Genomic DNA, 22,150 nt, shown 5'->3' with positions numbered 1-22,150 from the left:
GGGGACCCTCAGCTTTCAGCCTATGGCCCTTAGACTCCTAGGGGGGGTTTCTAGGTACTCAGAAACCCCCCCTGCGCGCGCTACTGTCTCCCACTGCCATGGTTTGCTGCTCAGTGTCGCCATGCCCAGGAAGGAAACTGCTGGTACCTGGCACATTGAAGCAGGATTGCCTGGTGGGGGTGAGGGGATTGTCTTACTGGGGTGAGGAGTGATGAGATTTGCTGGCTGCTGCTTATCTGTGCTGCTCGTAATGGGTGCTCTGCTGATAGAGTGGTGCTGGGTCACAGCATCAGTACTAGGGGGAACCAGCAAAAATATTCCCTATGGCATCAATATGGTTAGGGCTGTCTCTGGGGTAATCTCAGACGTAGTGTACTCTTCTGCACCATGGGCCTGCCACTTTCCTTCAGGCCAGTACATTTGAATGGATTTAGGGTCACGCCTGCCTGTCTATAAGCGTAGAGAGTGCGCTGCTACCTTGGTCTGAAGGCGGGACTGGTGCCCCCTCCTTCCCTCTCGCCCATGCACCACCACATGCCTTGGTGACTATGCTCCACAGCCCCTCTTTTTGGGTCAACAACAGGAATATTGCTGAATAGCTGCAACATATAAAACTCTTTACATCCTGAAGGGACAGCTCCAACCTATAGTAGACCAAAAAAAGTTGGTAAATAGCAATCATAACTTTATAAGGGGGTGTAAAATTGTTGTGGTGGTGGGAGGGTGGTATATGGGAGGGCAATGTGAGTGAAACCTGCCAAGCTTTCCTGTCTGAATGTGCTTCCTGGTAGTCGGGGCTTGTCTTAATAAAAAAAGTGTCAATGCCTACACCAACCACTGCACTGGGTTTGCAGCCAGTGCAGTGGTTGGTGTAGGCATTGACACTTTTTTTATTAAGACAAGATTATGCACTAGTTCAGTGGTTCCCAACCTGGGGTACTAGTACCCCTGGGGGTACTCTGCAGACCAGTTGGGGGTACTTGGAAATAATATTGGTAATGGCGGAAGAAGAAAAAGTCTCCCAATGGCAAAAGAAGTCTACCATTGACATGGAACTGGAAAGGACACAACGTGGCTTGTTTCCATCTGCAGTGTCATCAGCGTCGCCTCGTGCTTTTGCCAACCAGCAATTCACTGAGAGCTACCTGTGAACATCTGCTTCGCACTGACATGGGTGGATGAAGCATTAATCCTACAGGCATTAGCGGGAACTCTGGAGACAATACACAGCCAGCGGCCAGACAAAGAGGGACCTGATTCCTGACCATATACTAGTCCACGGCTACTCCTTAATATTAGGACACGCATACTGCTCACTTCCACTCATAAGTACTGTGTAAATTTCAAATTGGTAGGAGGGGTACTTACTGTATAAATGAAAAGCCTAATCAAGGGGTATGGGAGAGAAAAAAGGCTGGGAACCACTGCACTAGTTGATACCCACCACAATTGTAGCTCCTCCCACCTCTGCCCCCCACCATCCACCTGTGCTTCCTTGGAGAGGGGTGCCCTGTCAATTAGGTTAGTTTGTTGGTCCTGGGACCCACGGTTTCTGATGACAGCCCTGTGTGTGCGTGTGTGTGTGTGTGAAACACTGTATAAGTGTGGCGCATTTGTTCGCCCTGACCTCACCACTGCTATAACTTTGATTTGTGGACTGTTTTGCATTAGTAATCTTTCCTTTTACTATTCTGTTGTTCACATTTAAAATATGGCTAACGTACAGTACACCTTAGGATGTGTTAAAAGTAAACCATGGCATAAGTTCAGCCAAGTCACCTGATGGAAGCAGGATAATTGTTGATGCCCCCATTCCATAGATAGATATAGAGCTAGATAGATAAATATAGAGATATACCAATAAATCGAGTACTGGCGTAGCACTTACGGCAATATGAATAATTTGGCTTGCTGGCGAGGATCCTCAGAGCTCACTGCTGCATCCCTAGTGCACCCATACAATCATATTGAGGCATCTAAACTTCTCCCAGCATTCCATGCTTGGCCAGCAGCTGACCTGAAGTGATGATTGAGCTCATCTCCCTTCATATTTGAATTGATAACACCAGCGCTGCAAGGTATGCAAGGGTTTTAGGGGAGGTCAGGATAAGGCTGCATGAGGGTAGGTTAGGTTTAGAGGAAAGGTAAGGGTAAGGCTGCAGGATGAGAGGGTAGGATAAGGTGCATGAGTTGAGATTATGGGAGAGATGTACTACCGTAAGCCTGAAAAGTAATAAAATGAAGAGTGATAAACCACCAAACAATCAGCTCCTACCTGTCATTTTTAAAACACAGCCTGTGACATGGCAGTTATGAACTGATTGGCTGGTGGTTTATCATTCTCCATTTTATCACTTTTCAAGCTTAGTACATCTGGCGCTAGGTGAGATGGATAGGGTAAGGCTGGGAGAGACTGCAGGAGGGGAGGTTAAGGTAAGGCTGGGAGAGACTGCAGGAGGGGAGGTTAAGGTAAGGCTGTAGGAGGGGAAGTTAGAGGAGAGGATAAGGTAAGGCTGGGAGAGGTTTGGCCAGTGGTTCCCAATCTGTGCTGTGGCACCCCGGGGTGTCTCAGAGCACTTGCAGGGGTGCCCTGGGTTGGTGGTAGAGGACCAATTCAAATTATTTATGGTCAATGAAGTAGGCAAAACCAGTGCCAGTGGCCTCCATTCATATGATTTGCTTCTATTTATTCACATATTCTATTACTCAACACATAACTAAACCTAAGGATGACCTAGAAACACAATTTACTTAATTAAATGGTACTCTTTACCTAGCACGGCGCCCATCGCGGGCATTGAATGCACTTAAAAATCGGGTGCGACACGACCGACGCGATGCCCACGATTTCCCATAGGGATCAATGTTAAATTTCTCAATTGACCCGATTTTTTTCTGTTCAATGCCTCAATTGACCCGATTTTTCCATAGGAAACAATGTTAAATGGCCCACAGAGGCCAAATAGGCACCCTAAAGTGTGAAATGGCCCCCACAATTGTTAACGCCACCCCACGATCAACGTGAACCCGGTCGCGTCGCACCCGATTTTTAGTGCATTCAATGGCCACGATGTCCGCGATTGTTTTACCTGCGATGCCCACGATCAAAATCGTGGGCGCCGTGCTAGGTAAAGAGTACCAATTAAATATTGTTTTCTAAATGACTTAAACACAGAAAATTGGTGTCAAATGGGCTCTTAGGTGGTTAAGCAAAGTAGTTCTTACATATACTGTAGTGAGTTAAAACCAATTTCTCCAGATTGCAATCCAGTAAAGGATATTGGCCCATATTCAGATCCGATCCCAGTACAAATTTGTTCTCAAAATGGGCAAAACCATGTGCACTGCAGATGTAACATGTGCAGAAAGAGTTAAATTTGGGTGGTTTTTTTTTTAAACTGAAATCTAAATTGCAGTGTAAAAATAATGCAGCCAGTATTTACCCTGCACAGAAACAAAATAACTCAAAAAATCTAACTCTCTCTGCACATGTTACATCTTCCCCACCTGCTGTGCACATGGTTTTGCCCATTTTGAGAACAAATTTGTACTGCGATCAGATCTGAATAAGGGCCATTGCCAGGAACAAAAGTGCCCCTACTATAATCCAGTATCCTATTTATAGAATAAAGATCGCCAATATATAGCATATCATCACGATTCTGGATAAACTCCAAGGCTAAGTCCGCATTGAGTCCCAAATTGGTCTACGGGTGAGTTTAGGAGAGGGTGTCCGCTCCACGCGCCTCAACTATCAATATGCATCCAAACGACCTCAGGTTACCAGGAAATGGGAAAGAAAAAATGTCACCAGCCTTCACTTAGTTCTAAATGACTTAATAAGATACCTTTTGGCCTAGGGGTGCCACAAACATATGTGGCATACTAAAAGCAGGGCCGGATTAAAGCAGGGGCAAAAGGGTTCAGTACCCCTGGCCCCCTCTAGCTAGGGGCCCCTGTGGTTGGCATGTATTTTTAAATATTTTTTATTTTATTTTTTAGCTAAAGGTTTTGTGCATGGGAGTGGGGTAGTGCTGCAGCTTCACCTATCTGCCAATGTGACAATGATTAATGGTGCTGAGCATGGGGTGCCAAAGGGAGTTGACTAAGTCCCATGACACTTTGCACAAGAGGGCAGAGGCTGAGAGGTTTGTGCTGAGCTCTGATTGGTGGAGCTCATTACATGCTTCTCATGGAGGACAGCAGCAGCCTAGTCATGGGAGGGTTTTTAGTCAGAGGCAGCACTGGGACTGTGAGGTCTCCTGTGGCAGAGGGACAAACACAGGCTTTTCATGTGGTGTGCGTGTGTATGTATGTATGTATGTGTGTGTATATATATATATATATATATATATATATATATATATATATATATATATATATATATATATATATATATATATATATATATATATATATATATATATATATATATATATATATATATACATACATACATACATACATACATACATACATACATACATACATACATACATACATACATACATACATACATACATACATACATACATACATACATACATCTCCCCCCTGCAGTTACCCATTGACCGAGTTTATACTACCTTTCCTTTACTTTACTGTTTTGACAGTGTAATAATCTCCCATGCAGTTTGTGGGCAGTAATGACAAGTGCAAGGGGGCCCCCTGTCTAAAGTGCCCTGGGCCCCCCGAAGGCTTAATCTGGCACTGAATATAGGACACCGTGATTTGGAGTTTGGGAGCCTCTGGGTTAGGGTAAGGCTGCAGGAAGGGACTTTAGGGGAGTGGTTATGGTTAAGCTGTGGGAGGGGAGGTTTGGGTAGAGGTTAGCATATTATCTGAGCAACCATATCCCCATGCGTACAGGGTGACTGTATGCTTCTGCGACCAGCCCTGCAATGGTCGCTGGTCACAGGAGTATGCCCCTGCAATGGTCTCAGGTCTCGGGAGTATGCTTCTGCGACCAACGGCTTCCCCCGATGGCTTCCTGGCAACCAGAAGCTTCCCCCAACGGGGTCTTGTTTTAATCAGCGATATTGCTGGTCGCTGTTAAAAACGTGACTCTCAGCAATTTGGTCACTGAGCGATATATCACTCGGCGACCAATCACTTTGAGTGTATGGAGCTTAAGAATGAAGGAGGGGAGAGGTTAAGGTAAGGCTATGGGAGGGGAGGTTCGGGTTGGGGGAGCGGTTAGGGTAAGGCTACAGGGTATGCTGTCATAAGGTCAACTGAATTTTTTTTTTGTTAAAACAGACTTGTTCTTACTTTACCATCCCAGTGGACATAGGAGAATATATGATATCTCAAGCTTTTAATGTCGACCAATCACTTGTGCCGTCATTTTGACCATGTCTATCTAATACATGTCAACCTTTTTGTTGTGTCAACCTTTTGATTGTGGACTTGGCTGCAGAAGGTGAGGTTAGGGGAGCGGTTAGAGTAAGGCTGCGGGAGGTTTGCCAGGTTATCCATACCTCCCAACTGTCCCAGATGTGTACAGCATTTATTTAGGTTGGCAGAGGAGTGGGGGCATAGCCAGCAGCTTACAGAGCACTGGCCATGCCCCCACAGAGATTAAACAGGGTGTGGCCTCGTGAACGCGGCATTGCCATGATGCCACACCTCTTTCTGTCCCACTTAGAGGCTGTCAAATAGTAGGTGTGTGTGTGTGTATGTCATGTATCTACCTATCATATTTACACAGTATATCTATATACCAGATCCATATAGGGGCCAACAGTTTATATAGCTAGTCAATGATTGCATAAATAAAATGTAAATCAATGTCTTATTAAACACATCATCAATTACTCTAGGCAAAGTGAATTTAGTCAGCTGCCAAGAAATAGATACAGTAAGCTTACATTCCATATCTACTAGGTAAAACCCTGAGTTTTATTACAGTAACTAAAGTAATGTATTCCCAAGACACTGACATTGCTGAGCTTTGCCCAGTTGGCTGAGGGTGTGATTGCAGCAGGACTGGTATGTTTATAGCCCACTGCCTGCTTCCCATCCGAGCGCAGACTGAAGCTGTGAGGCAGGACAGGCTCTGCCTACTGTATGAATGTCCTTATTTAGTCAGCCTGTGAGGTGGAGCACTGTGCTGCATTCCCGCAGCTCCGGGGAAAACACAGCAAACAGAAGTCACTGTTACCCGTCCTTTATGCAGGCTGACATATGTGAGTACAGACTCACAGACCATATGAGTGCAGTGTCACGGATCATATGAGTGCAAGGACTCCCAGCCTGCACACTTTTCCATACTTCTGCACCCTAAGGAGCACTTATCCTGCGCTCTCCCTTCTTCATGCGCCGCCTGTCTTACTATGAATATGTAAGATGCAATTTTAATGTGGACATTAGGAGTACAGGATGAAAATGACTCCACAGCAGAAGAACCCTAGTAAAGACTTGGGATCTTGGATTCAGGAAGGAGGCAAGGTTTGTGATAATGTACACTGCATGGAGTTAGGCATGGGGGCTGTAGGCATGATTCCATTTGTGTAACACTTGTGCACAGCAGCACAGTATACTGTACATCCACCTGTGATAGGAGCTCTGGTATCTGGGAATGACATAAATATAAGGACTGTTTTATTATTGTGTACATACCTGTTGCATTGCTGCTAATTTATCCTACAGTCGGCCACTGTACATCTACTTTATATTACACTAACTGATAACAATGATGTAGTCTGACCATCTCTGGTTGTCATAGTGATGCAAAACCATCAGGCAAGGAAATGTCATTTCAATAAAATATAATGTTAACTTTTGTTCATAAAATATATGAATCTGTATTTACTATTTGTATGTATTCCTACATTCCAGATATTTTAATTAAATGAAGTTAATACTGTACATTGTTAGTTTTACGTTCTGTTAATATAATGTACATTGTAGCTATAGAAATCAGATTGTAACTATAGAATTTGTCGCAGTTGGTATAAAATGATTTAAGTTACAGCACTAGATAAATCTAAAGCTGGGTACACAGTACACAATATATTGGGGGATTAGTTGTGCACTCCCATGCGTTGTTCCTCACAGTTTTTCATTTACGTGCTGGTCTGAAGGTATCATTAACAATTTTCAGCAAATCATCTAGTTGTGTACGCTGTTCCTACATCTATTGCTGCGTATATAGTTTCCTTCCAAACATCGCAAGATTTATCGTTCGGTCGTTTGAAGGATTGAACAGTGTATATGCACTGTATCCTTGTTCAGTGGATAAAGGGGGATCCGGATGACCATTGTGTCCCTTGTACATCATCTAGTGTGTATCCAGTTTAAGATTTCTTATAGCGCATTATCATTAGATATGTGTTTTTGTGAGCATTGAGAATTTAATCATCACCGATGTCGGCAAAGCTCTCAGTACCAGTTTGGTACATGAAACAGACAAAGGGGGAGATTCTCTAAACTAAAAGTGCGGTAAAAACCCGTTATCTGGGTTTTTACCGCATTTTGGGATGCTCTAAGCCAGTGGTAGCCAACTCCAGTCCTCGAGAGCTACCAACAGCAGCAGCAGTGGCGTAACTAGCTTTTGGGCGCCCCCCCCGCCGTTAAAGGGAGGGCGCCCACCCACGCGCACCGCCGCACCAACCCTCGCCCGCACCGCCGCACCAACCCTCGCCCGCACCGCCGCACCAACCCCCGCCTCGCCGCCCATGCAATCCCCCGCAGTCTTACCTACGTCGCTTAGTACGCGCTGGTCCCGGCTCCCTTCTTCTGCTATGAGGACCACCACAAAATGTCCGCCCCCATGCAGCAGACAGTTTCAGAGAACTGTCTGCTACATTGGGGCGGATATTTTGTTGTGGTCCTCACAGCAGAAGAAGGGAGCCTGGACCAGCGCGTACTGAAGAAGACACTGACAGGTAAAGACTGCGGGGGATGGCAGCGGGGTGTAACTATAGCACTGCAGCCCCCGGCGCCCGCACATGCACAGCGCCCCCCGCAGTCGCGGGTGCTGCGGTGCTATAGTTACGCCCCTGAGCTGCAGCGCCGGGTAAGGGAGTGAGGGGGGAGCTGCCGGGTCCTGGTGGGACCCGCTGTCTTCGACCACAAAGGACAACTCTTAACGCAAGAGCTGTCCTTTGCCATAATTATCGCATATGTTAGAGCATATGCGATAATTATGTTTGCGGTAGCCAGCGAAGGACAGTGGTAAGGGGGCGCGGATTTTAGAACATCCCACCCAAAATCTGTCCGTAACAAATTATTTCAACTAGGACATTTCCCAGATAAGCCATAAGGTGCTTTAGAATATGAAGCCTTTTGTTGCAATGTCATACCATATGTCCCCCAAGGCGATATTTTGAAACAAATTAGGAAATTTGTCAAAGCTTAAATTGGGTACACATTAGCTAATTATCATAATGATATGCACGATAATGATCTCGTTAACAATATTTTTGTGCATATAAACTAGCGTGTATGCACTATATTATTAATGAAGCACACTCCCGTCGTCGTTATTGACCCCTCTGTCGTCTGTACATGCAGTAAAATCCAGACTATTTGCAGCTAACCCTGGAAACCAGTAGTTTCTAGAGAATTATCCACAAATATTGAATGATAAATGGGCCCCTATATTGTCAACAATGGCATGCTCCTGGATGTAGCCAATGAATGATATTGTTTGATGTGTATAGGGATGTACACTCGGGCTGCAGGATGGGTGATTTTCTGCTTAGTTAAAATCACCCAGGGCCAGATGTATCCAGCTTCAAAACGTAATAAAATGTAGAGTGACCAGCCAATCGGCTCCTACCTGTCCAGTTACAGACTGGGTTTGAAAAATATCAGTAAGGAGCTGATTGGTGCTGCAATCTGCGGCAGGTGATGGGGCCCAGGAATACTTGCCCCCAGAGCCAGCAAGAATTTTGAAAGAGTGGAAGTGCCCCTGCAGCAGGACTCGGAGCGCAGGCTGGAGTCCCCGTATATTGTACAATCACTTTAATTTCCTCTGCTCCGAATCCTGCTGTAAATTCCAGTCCCCGGCAGGAGGGAGGAATAACGGAGGAGAGACTGGGTTGTATGGTTTTCTCCCCCCTACCGTGCACTGAGGTATGTATAGGAAAGGGGGGGGGGGGGGGGCAGCACCAAATGACTGGCTTACCCCGGGCATCAGAAACCCTAGTTTCTGCCCTGTATTAAGTAACAAGCAATCAGCTACTAACTCAGATCTGATTAGGATTAGATTTGTAAGTAAACTCAGTCCGATGACAAAGGAACTGTTGGACCTGTTGTGTGCCTGGGCAGAACTAGTCCTGTGTGAACGCTTGCAGTTCCCCTTGAGCATGGGAGGAGACCAGGACCGTTTTACAAAATGGGCATATATCATCCCTATTGTGTAGGTGTGCAAAGCCTGGGGTCTCCACCTTCTAATGCAGACAGCAGAGAGCTTCTGGCATCCAGTCTGATTAAGCGGGGTACGTCATTAGGTCGACAAGCATTGGGTCGACACCATTAGGTCGACAGGTCCTTAGGTCAACACAAGCATTAGGTCGACATGGGTTTTTCACAATTTTTTGAGCCAACGTGTCGACAGGTGGTATTTCATACCCTACCATCCACTAGGGTATGGTGGGAGAATAAAATAGTGTGCCAAGAGTAGAGAGGCACCATGCCCGCAGCATGACGAGTGCAGCAGTGTCCATGTTGACTGTGTCGACATTCGGAAAAAAACAGTGAAAAACCCCATGTCGACCTTTTGACTGTTGATCTTGCCCATGTCGGCCTTTCTGCATGTTGACCTAATGGTGTCGACCCAATGCTTGTCGTCCAACATCTTGTAGACCTAATGTTCCATACCCGATTAATCCCAGATGGCCTTGGGCTGAGTCCGCCCTGACTGATGGTTGCGACCAATGTGGCGTTTTCAGACACGCATGCTATGCCAAACATATCAGAATTACAGTTAGTAACTCAGGGCTGCTTCAGCCTCATATCACTGTGATATTGTGGGTGGAGCTACTACATGGGTGGGGTATAACCTGTTTGTAGGCATGTGAGGGCTGTAAGGGTGCAGGGGCGCTGGAACGTTTTTAGGTTGGGGGGGGGGGCAATATATAATCTCATTTTGGCGCCCCCTAAATTGCTATATGTTACCCCCGGGCACTATACACACTGGCAGCGGCATATACATGTGGGCATTATACACAGGGCAGCGGCATATATGCATGGGCATTATACACAGGGCAGCGGCATATATGCGTGGGCATTATACACAAGGCAGCAGCATTTACGCATGGGCATTATACACAGGGCAGCGGCATATACACGTGGGCATTATACACCGGGCAGCGGCATATACATGTGGCCAGAGACACCAGGACTGACATTAATCCAGGGGTTGTCATTTACTCGTAAAAAGTGGAAAAAGTGGCAGTGTCACCCCCAAACAGATTTATGTGATTATGTCTGATTATGATAATCAGACATAATTACATAAACCTGTTTGGGTGTGAATCCAGGGGTAAATGACAACCCCTGGATCTGTCAGTCACTGGGGAAGGGAGGGTGAGAGGAGCAGCATTTACCTTTTAGGTTTTAGTTGTGGCAGCACAGCGTGATGGCTGCTGCTGCGGCTGTTGTAGGATGCTCCCGCGGCTCCCGCCCATGCACTGACCAGTCTCCCTCCCGACGGCCCGCATCACGCCCGCCAATCACTGTGGACGCATCACATCCACAGCCACTGTGATTGGCGGGCGCTGGTTCTCAACATCTCCCCGCAGCAGTCATCCATGTGGGCGGACGGCTTCGAATAGGTATCGGATTCTTGCTGAGGCTCTAAAGCAGCTGTGCGGGCGGGCGGCTGCGATTAATCAGTAATATAGGCGGATGGGTGGGAGGCTGGATCAAGCTTAATCAGCCCACCGCCCGCCCGCCTATATTACTGATTAATCAGCCGCCCGCCCGCACAGCTGCATTAGCGCCTCAGTAATTTTGGGGGGGGGGGGGGCAAGCTGCCCCCTCGCCCCCCCCCCGTTCTGGCGCCACTGTAAGGGTGGATGCTGCAGGGCCCGCCGCTCCCCTGATACCAGTCACACTGCAGAACTCTGTCTAGTATCGAGACGCAATCAGACCAGATGGTGCTGTCTTCTCACTAGACCATGCCTCTCTTAGGGCCTTATTCTGGTCTGTGCGTACTTTCCCGAACTCTTTCGGATGGCGTTTTTTAGCCGTCTGCTCATGCGTGGGCAACGCTATGCGCATGTGCCATGCAAGGTCTCCGTACTTGTTCTTACTAATACCGTACAGAAATGTGCACCGCATTCACTCGGAAGATAAGGGCGTCATTCGGAAGTACACAGGGGCGTAGTTTCAAAGTGGGCTAAACTGGGCGTAAACATGGGCGTACACGAGGGAGTGCACTAATTCTGGTACGCATACATTCGGACAGCACACTAACAAAAAGGCAGAAAATATGCGGTCTTCATAAGCAAGTATTGCTTTGCGGACACCACTCGGTCATGCGCTAGGCATTCGGAACGCCCAATCAGTACGGGCGCACCTGAACCAATGTCAGCTGAACACAATACAATCCACTCCTTTACTCATTACTCCTTAAATACACTCTTGTCATTGCTTCAATTGGAACCATTGCAGCTTAAATGGACCATTACTACACACACAAATATATGCTGAAAGGCAGGTTCCCGTCCGTTCTGACGCGGTAAGACCGTGCAAACGCTGTAAGACCGTGCAGAATATGTGTGTGTCCACCGCACACGCAAGGTTTGGATGTCTTCCGTAAACACGCCCTGTTCTTCTAGTGTGAGTTTGTCCGTATGCGGAGGTCCGGTGGGCGTTTCTTCGGACGATGTCCGCACAGCGTGGCGTGCGGACCGCTCCGTAAGATTGCGGAAATGTACGCACCAACCAGAATAACTTCCTTAGTGACATCAGTGTGGTTCCCACAAAGTCATGGCCCCTTTTTCCGGTGTTATAGGTGGTGTTTGCCATCAATGCCTTGTTAGAGAAGACGTCATGGTTGATGATAACCAGTGCAAAATTATAGTCCTCAAAGGCAATAATGAGAGTACTCTGATATAGCTATCAGAAAGTATAGGCAAGCATACCTCTGACCTGCAGTCTTTCTCCCATGTGCCAGAGACATTGGTGGTAGATGAGCGGTATGCATGTGGGAGGGGGGTGCTTAGAATAATGGTTGCACACGGGACCGCGCATCACATTGGACCTGCTGACATTCACCTGAAATGTGGGCCCTATTTTTACTGTGTACTGTTGATGAGTTAATTAAGGAATGGTGGTGTACAAAGTCAGAACAGGTTTCATTATCTACATGCAGTAAATAAAAATGTCATTGCTCTTTGTGACCGCTGTATATTGTAGAATCTTTGACGTTATCCTGTAATAAATATCAGCTGTAATGACAAAGGAAGGTTTTCAATATCATGTATTTGTAATGTTAATTTTTAGTATTATTTAAAAAAAAAAAAAAAGACACAATTCATGTATTATTATCATCTTTGTTGAAAACATGCCCAGGATTTCTAAATTCACTAGCTCACTACTTTCAGATGGAAAGTTCTGTAAAATACTTTTTTTCATTTAAAAAAAAATATGGTACTTGTGCAGTTTTACGGCGGCAGGCTACGCTACATTTTCACCATAGGCTAAGCTACGTTGTCACCGTAGCCCATCTTTTCCCTTAAAAAGGCAATTAACTGATTTCAGCAGTGTCATGTCTGCTTGTTTATAACCTGAGAATAGATTAACCCTGAAAACTTGCAATGGTTTCAGGTATGTTCAAATAAACTGTAATGTTGGATGTACTGTATTTCTGGTTTTTTTTGTCTTTGTCATTTGTAGTGCCATGGTTCTGATTCTGTCTGTGTTTATGGAACATTTTCAAAATGCAGCAATATCTGCTGTACATTCTTTTGTTTCCGTATTTATTGGCGTGTTTACTATAATGTGATATCCACTTATATAGGGCTTCCCCTTACTGTATTTATTAAATGATTACCCCCCCCCCAACATGCGCACGCGCGCCAGAGTAGTTTCCCTGCAGCTGCAGTTTGCGCGCCCAGACAGCAACTGCTGCTTTATATGCCATTGGACAGATGAGCCGCTTGGCGGCTCAGCTGTCTGTCAATGCAGAGGGAAGCCAATGAGAGATATCGCTGCTGGGAAACTCTGGCGGCATGGCCTCTGAGTATGTGGGGGCCCTTAATTTGTGGGGGTCCTGGGATGGCTGCCCCTATCACCCCCCTTAATCCCGCCCTGAGAGCCTATTTAAGAAGACTCACAGCAGAAAGTCCTTGGTTAAGTGATACTCTGCTCCTCAGTGGTTCTAGCTGGTAAAAAAAAAAAATAACATTTATAAAAGTGTAAACACAATAATATCCAGCTTGAAAAAAATGCTATATAAATAAGACTTTGAGAAAGAAGTAGGTGAGCCCATTTGAATAACGTAATGCATGCAATAGGCGTGTAGTGGGTTAAACATCCCTGGCTGTGTGTCACCCTTGGATGCATGTGACTCGGTGAATCATTAGGGGTCATGGGTCTGGCAAGGTTGACTGTAATATCACTAGCAGAAAGGGGAGGAGGCTTCCTCTTCCTGCTGAAATTCCCACCCTCCCTCCCCTTTGCTTTGTTGAGGGTGGTGGGTTTAATCGCATTAGCTGATAGGTGGGAAAGAACGGCAGGTTTAAGCAAAATAGCTCAGATTATGTGTTTGTTATGTATATGGCTTGTTTTCAGTGCACTCACCTCTAATTCGCTGGATCACCCATTCGGGGACAGCGACCCCACCCAGCCGGGTGGGTAGTCAATGCAGTTGGGTGGAGTTGGATACCGCTTGTTTGAGTTAGGCCAGTTGCGTTTGTAGTTGATGTGGATTTTTTAGTTAGTAGCCGTTCTTTCTTGGCCACCATTAGTTAATAAATTAATTTAATAAAATCAATCTAGTTTAAAAGTCTCTATTTAATAAATCAGTTAACAAATTTCTGCCAAACCTATGTCTGAGTCTTTATTTCAGGTTTATTTATGTAAGCTAAAAATGTTTAAGGTTTTACATGCTAGAGGAACACATAAGACTTTGGGACGTTTAGTAATAAGATAGAGAGCCTGATAGGAGAGGGCAAGAGTGTCAGTGTTAGGGAGCAACACAGACAAAATCTTAAAGGTTAGAGTGGGAGGAAGGAATCAATTGGGAGAAGAGGCAGCATTCATTTGCGGAACAAAGTGGGTTAATTAATTTGTGTAGTGTGAAGGGTGTATATGAGATGAGTATAGTGGGCATTCCATAGGAACAGCTGTGACTAGTAGTTGCAGGGTGCATGAGATCACTGCCGCAATGCGTATCCATGTGGCAAGCAATCTCATGTAAGATGAGAAGGGACGCATTATGAATAGAAGATTGTTTGAGGGCTTTGTGAGTGTGATAATTCTGATTTAGCCGGGAGTTTGTGGGCATTCCCTGAAATCATTAAATCTCCTAGACTTTGTGAGAGTAGACAAGTATGGCTTGTATGCCATTTACAGTATGTATATACTACTTGTACTGTACCTAAGTTACTGTACCAAGGGCCTGTTAGTGCGCGTATGCTGCAAATACCAGTTCACAGTACATTATGTATACTCTGGGCCTATACTGCATATATGTACGGGTCTGCCACATCAGAAGCAGATTGGAAGCAGATTGTCAGTGACAGCCTCCATTTCCCAAAATGGAGGCATGTCTGCACCACTCTGGTAAATCAGATCTTGGTTTGATGACAGAGATATCATGGGTAAGGAACATCACCAGACCAGGTGGGTCCTTGCCTTCTCCATTGGATGGGTTAGCATCTCAAGTTGGTAGTGATGGATCAGTTGGTCTCTTCTGGTTGTTTGGTCCACGTAATATTTGGGCACATGGCCTTCCCTTTACAAGTTGTTTGGCAAGAATGTTGTCCTCATCTTTGTCTATTTGTGGCAGTTGGACTATTATTCTATGTGATAGACCAGAAATGTCCAACCTTGGCCCTCCAGCTGTTGTGAAACTACAAGTCCCATCACGCCTTGCCACAGTTTGCTATTGGGGAATGCTAAAACTATTGCAAGGCACTCATTTAGTATGTAAATACAATTATTTATTATTCATCAGGCATTGGGGCAGATGTATTAAGCCTTAACAAGGGATAAATGCAAGGTTTATAACGAGAGCTAAACGTCCAGCCAATCACATCCTAACTGCCATGTTACAGGCTGTATTTGAAAAAAGTCAGCTGATTGGCTGGACATTTTCTCCTTCTCACCCTTGCATTTATCTCTTGTTAATACATCTGCCTTATTGTTACAATGTGTCTCCGTTGTATCTGATGTTCAGTTACAACTCCCTCTATTAATTACCTAGAATACATTTCTGGAAAGTTTTAATTCTAATACCTGCTTGGAATTTATGACAGTATGGAGATTGTTATCCTTACCATTATACATTGTTGTGTATGGTATGCAGGTACACCTCAGTAGGAGAGCAATGAAGCTGTGACAGGTCACCCAGCAGTGTGTGAGGCAGCTGCTTCTTCCCCAGCACCTCACCTTGAATTGGCGATTTGCTTATAAGTGGGTGTTGATGAGTGAGCATGGCTCGACATTCCACTGTATATAGGGTGGAAAATAGGGAATATCTGCTGTCCTAGTCTCCCACACCTTAGTTCCTGTTTGTAGTGCTAAAATTGCAGGAATTTTGTCAGTGTGGGTTCCAATAGGATGAGAGCATCCTGAGGAGTGAGTATAAATTACAGAGTGTAAAGATATTGGGTGACAGGTACAGTATCTTGGGGTATATGCTGCTGCTCCCCAGGTATTAGAATAATATTGGTGGAGAGTGAGCGATATCCCCCTCACCCTGTGTCACTCTGAAAATGAAAGTTTTTAAAAAAAAAAATAGGTAAGTAATGGTATTGCCACTAGAGGGCCACTTGGCCTTAGTGGGGTAGCCAGAGAGGAAAAAACATACGAGGTGTACCTAATAAAAGTGAGTTTCCAAGACAGGAGTGTAGTTGGGTGGAAAGAAAAGCCCTGCCGTGCACAGCAGGAACTCCAGAGACGGACCGTTTCACCTGTCGGCTTCTTCAGTGTGAGTGAGTCTCACTACTCTTATAGCAGAGAACGTCCTTGTAACCAATAGGAATCCATGGAGGTGGTGCAATCAATTACAAGGGAGAATCAAAGCGATCCTTAGATAGGGTGTTGCCTCATAATTAAATAGGAAATACAATTTAAAAGATATTAATATATCAATAACAAAAGATGGATTTGGTTAGGAATGATGTTCGTGATAATCTAGATTGTTAAAAGGACGAGTAAAGATATTAATAACTGACAATAAGGTCAATTAATATGGTATGGGATGCGCTGGGCTCCCCGAATGGTTTATGGCTATTGGTATATTCTTGTTTCCCCGTCTATGTGATGTAACTGGATGTCAGAGTTACCAATGTCTTATAAAAAAAAATATATTGGGGTGTACATTGCGCTAAATTGATGGCAGAACAAGGTCTGTATTTAAAAATAGAAGCACTTTAATAAGTACATATAACACATTAAAATGAGCAGAAATATATTGTAAAATAATAAAAAAAATGGGAATAGCAGGTGGATTGAGAAGGCTGGATCCAGTTACTGTAATATTACCTTAATGAGTCCACAGTTGAATTGGGAAAGGGGAGAGATGGAAGGTGGAATTTTCCTCCATAAAGTCCAATGTGGTTTCCCTTGTAATGCTTCCTCCAAAACAAGTAGGGGGTGGCGTTCCTCCAGGTTGGAATATCTGAAGCCGTAGGGGGATCCACTGGGTGACCAAGAAAGTTACCTTTAGAGAGGTGGCTTGCCTTCAAATGGATGGTACCATGCTCGGGTGTGTAGAAAATGGTCAATGGTAGTCTGGTTCTCCGTTTTTGTTCTCAGGTGGAAATTTCTCAAAGATGGTATAGGTGATGTCTGGAACAGCAGCAAAGGGTGGGGGGGCTGAATGCCTACCATCCATTTGAAGGTTTCTTTATAGGGACTGATCATTCCTTTCTCAGATTGCTGCTGGCCTTACAACTCACACAGGCGCCCCAACAGCTACTCCGGTACCTGTTTTTTTCCCCCCAGTATTTTGCAATGTCTTATGTATATTTTCATGTATTTGTACAATTGATTCACAGACATACTTATTGCCAATAATATAGGGATTATGTAAAAACCGGACCCGGACTAGACGCTGGACCGGACATCAAAATCTGCAGTCCGGAGCTTGTAGTGTCCAGTCCGGGGGGTGTCTTGTCTGGTGGGAAGCCTGTGATAGCTTTCACCAGGGACATGGGGAAGGGAAGATTACAGCCTCCCCCGTTTGGTGCAGGCCGTCAGGTTTTTGCTACCATACAGGGAGGCAGTATTCTCCCCCTTCCTCCTTTCCCTGGTGACAGGTGTCTCAGGCAGGGCCGCCGAGAGGCAGGGGGGGCGGGTACATTTTACCTGGGCCCGGGCCTGCCACGGGGGCCCGGGTCTGGACACACACTTTAAAATATATTTTTTGGGCTGCGGGTGCGTAGGGAGGACAAGGACCTGTCCACCCGCCCGCCCATGTGTCCGGCCACCCGCCCATCAGCTGGGGCTTCCCCTGTCTGTCCTTCCCCTGCACACAGAGAGACAGACGCTAGAAGTCATAGTTCACCTCTAGCGTCTGACAGGAAGCACAGCTCTGCACATCCTGGTAACGCTGCAGAGCTGTGCTTCCTGTCAGATGCTGGATGTGAAAAATGAGTTCTAGCATCTGGCTCTCTGTGCGCAGGGGAAGGCAGGGTAAAGCAGGGGGCAGCAGCAGCTGACGGGCAGTTGGCCGGGCACATATTAACCCCTTGGCAACGAGCTAGAATCCCTGGCAATGGAAATAAACCCCCCTTGGCAATGAGCAAGAACCCCTGGCAAAAAATATTAACCCCTTGGCAACGAGCAAGAACCCCATGTAATGGACATTAACCCCCCTTGGCATTGAGCATTAACCCCTGGGAACAAATATAAACCCATTGGTAACAAGCAAGAACCCCTGGCAATGTATATTAACCCCTTGGCAACGAGCAAGAACCCCTGGCAATGTATATTAACCCCTTGACAACAAGCAATAACCCCTGGCAATGCATATTAACCCCTTGGCAATGGACATTTACTCCCTTGGCAACAAGCAGGTAATTTATAATGCAAAAGAAGCCTTACTGTGGGGGGCAACGTGATGTGGCATAGTCAGTGTGTATCGATCTTTGTGTGACATCCCATTTTTTTGGGACGGTCCTGTGGGAATTAGACGCTGGCCATGCCCTCACAGCGACAAAACGGCGCCCAAAATTTTTTGATGCGTGCCTGCGGCATGTACATATATTCCTTTCTCCACTGCCGTAGTTGGGAGGTATGCATTAGGTGTGAGGGGTATTGCAATGTGTGGCATAATGTGTCAGGGGCATTACAGTGTGCAGCATAGTATCAGGCATTATGGTGTGCTGCATCATGTTTCAGAGAAATGGCATTGTGTGGCATAATGTATCGGGCATTACAGTGTGCAGCATATTGCGCTGGTGCATTACGGTGTGCGGCATAGTATTAGGGGCATTGTTCAAATTTTAGTAGCTCTCTGGGACTTTTTTTTGTCTTTTTTTGTCACAAGTAGCTCTTGCTCAATTAAGGTTGGAGACCACTGGACTAGGAGAGCGGGCATGGGGTTAGCTGTGTCCATGCACCAACTCTCATTCATATGTGCAGTCTAATGCCGGGCAGCGTCTGAGCACTCGCTCCGACACTGCCCGGCTGTTCCCGACCTGGCGTGTGGCCTGCGCTGTGTGTTTCGGTCATAGGTCACGCTGCGCAGGCCGCAGCGCTGACCACCAGTGCCGAAACCTGTTTGCCGCCGAGCCTCCCACATCATACCCGACACCGGAACCTGCTCGCCGCCGGGCCTCCCACGTCGCACATGTCTACCCGACGCCTGCCTATGCACTGCGGCCGCCTTCCCCCCTCCACAGCAAGTCAGTGTGGGGGCACAGGGGGCAATTTTCTTTTAGGGATGCCAATCCCTGGATCCCGGGAATACCGGGTTTCAGCATTTTTCAATCCCAGTGATATTGGTGTACCGGCCCCAAGATTTCTGTAGAAATGACCTTCTAGACCTACTTTGTCTCTGTCCCTGCATCCCCACCATCTCTGTCCCCACCGTCTGGTCCTTCGTCACCACCGTCTCTGTCCCTGCATCCTGCCATCCCGCTGTATGCACCTTTGTCCCCGCCATCTCTCTCCCTGCATCCCCACCATTCCTCTCACTCTCCCTGAATTTTGCCTCAATCTGTGTGGAATAATTTGAATTTTGTGTCATTCCATGTGGCATAATGTGAATTTTAAGACATTCCATGTGAATTTTGGCTCATTCTGTGTAGCATAATGTGTAAGGGGCAAGTATATTTATGCTACACTACTATTGTGTTGCATAAAGGGTATATGGTGTGGTACACACCCCTATATCCTTTAATGGCCACACCTCTTTTCTGTCGCTTGCCACTCCAGGGGGGCCCCGTGACGCTGTTGTACCGGGGCCCAGGATTTCTCTTAGCAGCCCTGGTCTCAGGCAGCCCCCCCGGACAGGACGCCCCCCCGGACCGGATGCTACAAGCTCCAAAATGCAGGGTTTGATGTCCAGTCCGGCGGTCCGCGGGTCTTGTCCTGGTCCGGTTTTTACCCATACCCCAATATATATTTTCACATGCTTCCAATTACTGTGGCATCAAAATTAATTGCGATTATCAATTCATAGGGTAACTGACCTTTTTCCTACATACTGTATATATCAATGTGAGCTTATGTTTGTGTCCTATTGTCTGGAATGGTTTTCCATCATTTTTATGAATAAGAAATAAAAGTTACATTTTATACATACTAAACGATTGCCCCCAAACAAAAGGGAGTGCCTCTCTATCCTACCTTTTCTCTGATATAGACTCTCAGGGGAGCACCGTCACGTGAGTCATTGTCCACAAATTTTCTTGAGTGGACAGCATACTGTATATTGTAGTTTTCATTTTCGTACCATGTTTTTATGCAGCCTACCCTGTTTTTAAATGTATTTCAATTGGAACACTTGTACATAGGTAGTTAGAAGGATTTTATTCAATTTAACTGAATAATGAAAACTAAAAACTTCCAGATAGTATCTCGCCTATATCACCATTTGTCATATTTATCAATGTCCTCTCATTCAGAGGCATTTAAAAATACCCAGTACTACAGGTTGAGTATCCCGTATCCAAAATGCTCGGGACCAGGAGAATTTTGGACAACGGATTATTCCGTATTTCGGAATATTTTAATATTTCAATGATGTGTTTATACAGCATAAATGCAAGATACTTCAAAATACATCAAACACATGAAATGCACACAAATATATTTTATTTGTTCAAAAAACAAGGTATCAAAACATGAAACAAAGTTTGTGTACTATAGCAGATATTGAATTTGAATGCCAAGCAATCATTGTCTTGCACATATATAGTGCCAGTTACATATCATACCCTCAGTAGTGCTGTTACATACAGATGTCCCCAGTGAGTTTTTAGCCAAAAAAATTTTTTTTTCCCTTTCTGGAATGTATGGTTTTCGGAATAATTCGGATAACGGATACGGGATACTCAACCTGTACTATACATACATTGTGAGGCAGCTGTAGCAAGCCTTGGTGAGAGAGATAAAGTAGAGCCAACCAGTTCCAGTTATTTTTCAAACACAGTCTATAACATGGCAGGTAGGAGCTGGGTGATCTGTTCTTTCTTTCTCCAGTCCACAGTAAGAGGGTGGTTTTAATAAAGTAACAACACCTCTCATTGGATAAATGGATTGAACTCCTACATATACAATTAATTAATAGAATGACCTTGGTACAGATTGTTTTTTAACATAGTGCCCATACTTGTCTAAGCCTTAAAGACATCATTAGACCAAGGCATATATTCTGGCATAGAAGAAATCTCTGTCAAGAGCATGAAACTATGACATAAAGTCTAGCTAAACTTCACTGCCAGTTGTGAATCTCCTATCACACAGGTGCTTCTTCAGTGGTCCATAGAAATGGAAATCACTCCGATCCAGGTCAGGAAAATATGGAGGATAGCCCAGTACCTCCCAATGGTAGAGCCATAACAACCCATGTGCGGCCTGGTGTAATCGAGCAGCAATACAATATCTGTTCGCAATGTGTCACAATATCGGTCCATATTCCAGTATCTTGTTTGGGTCCAGATGCATTAAACTTTAAAAATGGAAAGTGATAAACAACCAGCCAATCAACTCCTGCCTGACATTTTTCAAACACCTTATGTGACATAGGCAGTTAGGAGCTATTGGTTGGTTGTTTATCACTCTCCATTATATCACTTTTGAAGCTTAGTGCAAATGGACCTGAGTGAGGAATTCAGCAAAACACATTCGCCCTGACCTTCTTTGCTAATGGTGTTGTTTTGGATTACTATGAAGGTAGGTGCTATCCAGTTTCCATATCATGGATGCTTGCTTCATCTTCATTGTCACATGATGCACTTATGTTTCATCACCTGTAACAATACGCTACAGGACTTGCACTCGCTCCTTGTGGTACTGTGTCAAGTGCATGAGAGACAATCCCAAAGTATTGATTTTGGGAACTTTATATGCGTTGCTTTGGTGCCTAATGTAAAGAATTTTTACTGCACCCCAGGTACTCATGAAAGATCTTGTGCACAGTACCCAGTCAGACAGTTATACCCTTTTTACACAGAGGCAAAAACCTGGGTATTTGCCTCGTGGACCTGGGTCAGTGTCGGTGTAAAAGGGTTACTGGAAAAAACACTGGTCCATTCCCCCGTGAATCCTACCCTGGTTTTGACCAGGGTGGAACACAGGGAGGAACTGGGTAGTGGGACTGTGTAAATGGGTATGTTTACAGCTCTCATTTACACCAATGGGGGAGCCCAACCTCAGCGTCCTGCAGTCAGTATGGAGGTTGGAAGGGGGAGAGTGCGCACACAGCCTTCACTGCTCTCTGCTGTATTGTGTAGACAGCAGTGGAGCTAGGGAGGAGGTGAATGAATGCCTGTGTGCGGCATCCATTTACCTCGGG

The 22,150-nt window shown here is 45.5% G+C and overlaps 1 protein-coding gene across 2 annotated transcripts in view; it reads left to right on the top strand.

Annotated features, from left to right (window-relative positions):
- Nucleotides 1–22,150, top strand: part of LOC146035581 (uncharacterized) — a 113,005-nt gene that overhangs the window by 13,341 nt on the left and 77,514 nt on the right. Inside the window, exon 1 of one of the 2 annotated variants that reach the window (XM_083159117.1) lies at nucleotides 6,081–6,450. The exons of the other annotated variant lie outside the window; for it this stretch is intronic. Within the exon in view, the coding sequence (XP_083015243.1) occupies nucleotides 6,382–6,450 (69 nt within the window). The 5' untranslated portion in view covers nucleotides 6,081–6,381. Of the gene's footprint in view, nucleotides 1–6,080; nucleotides 6,451–22,150 lie in introns of those variants that run through there. 2 annotated transcript variants of the gene reach the window in all.

This window comes from Crinia signifera, chromosome 9 (genome assembly GCF_055691185.1).
Source record: "Crinia signifera chromosome 9, ASM5569118v1, whole genome shotgun sequence".
Taxonomy (NCBI): Eukaryota; Metazoa; Chordata; class Amphibia; order Anura; family Myobatrachidae; genus Crinia; species Crinia signifera.
Note: the sequence above shows the minus strand (reverse complement) of the source record. Positions and strands in the feature narration are given on the sequence as shown.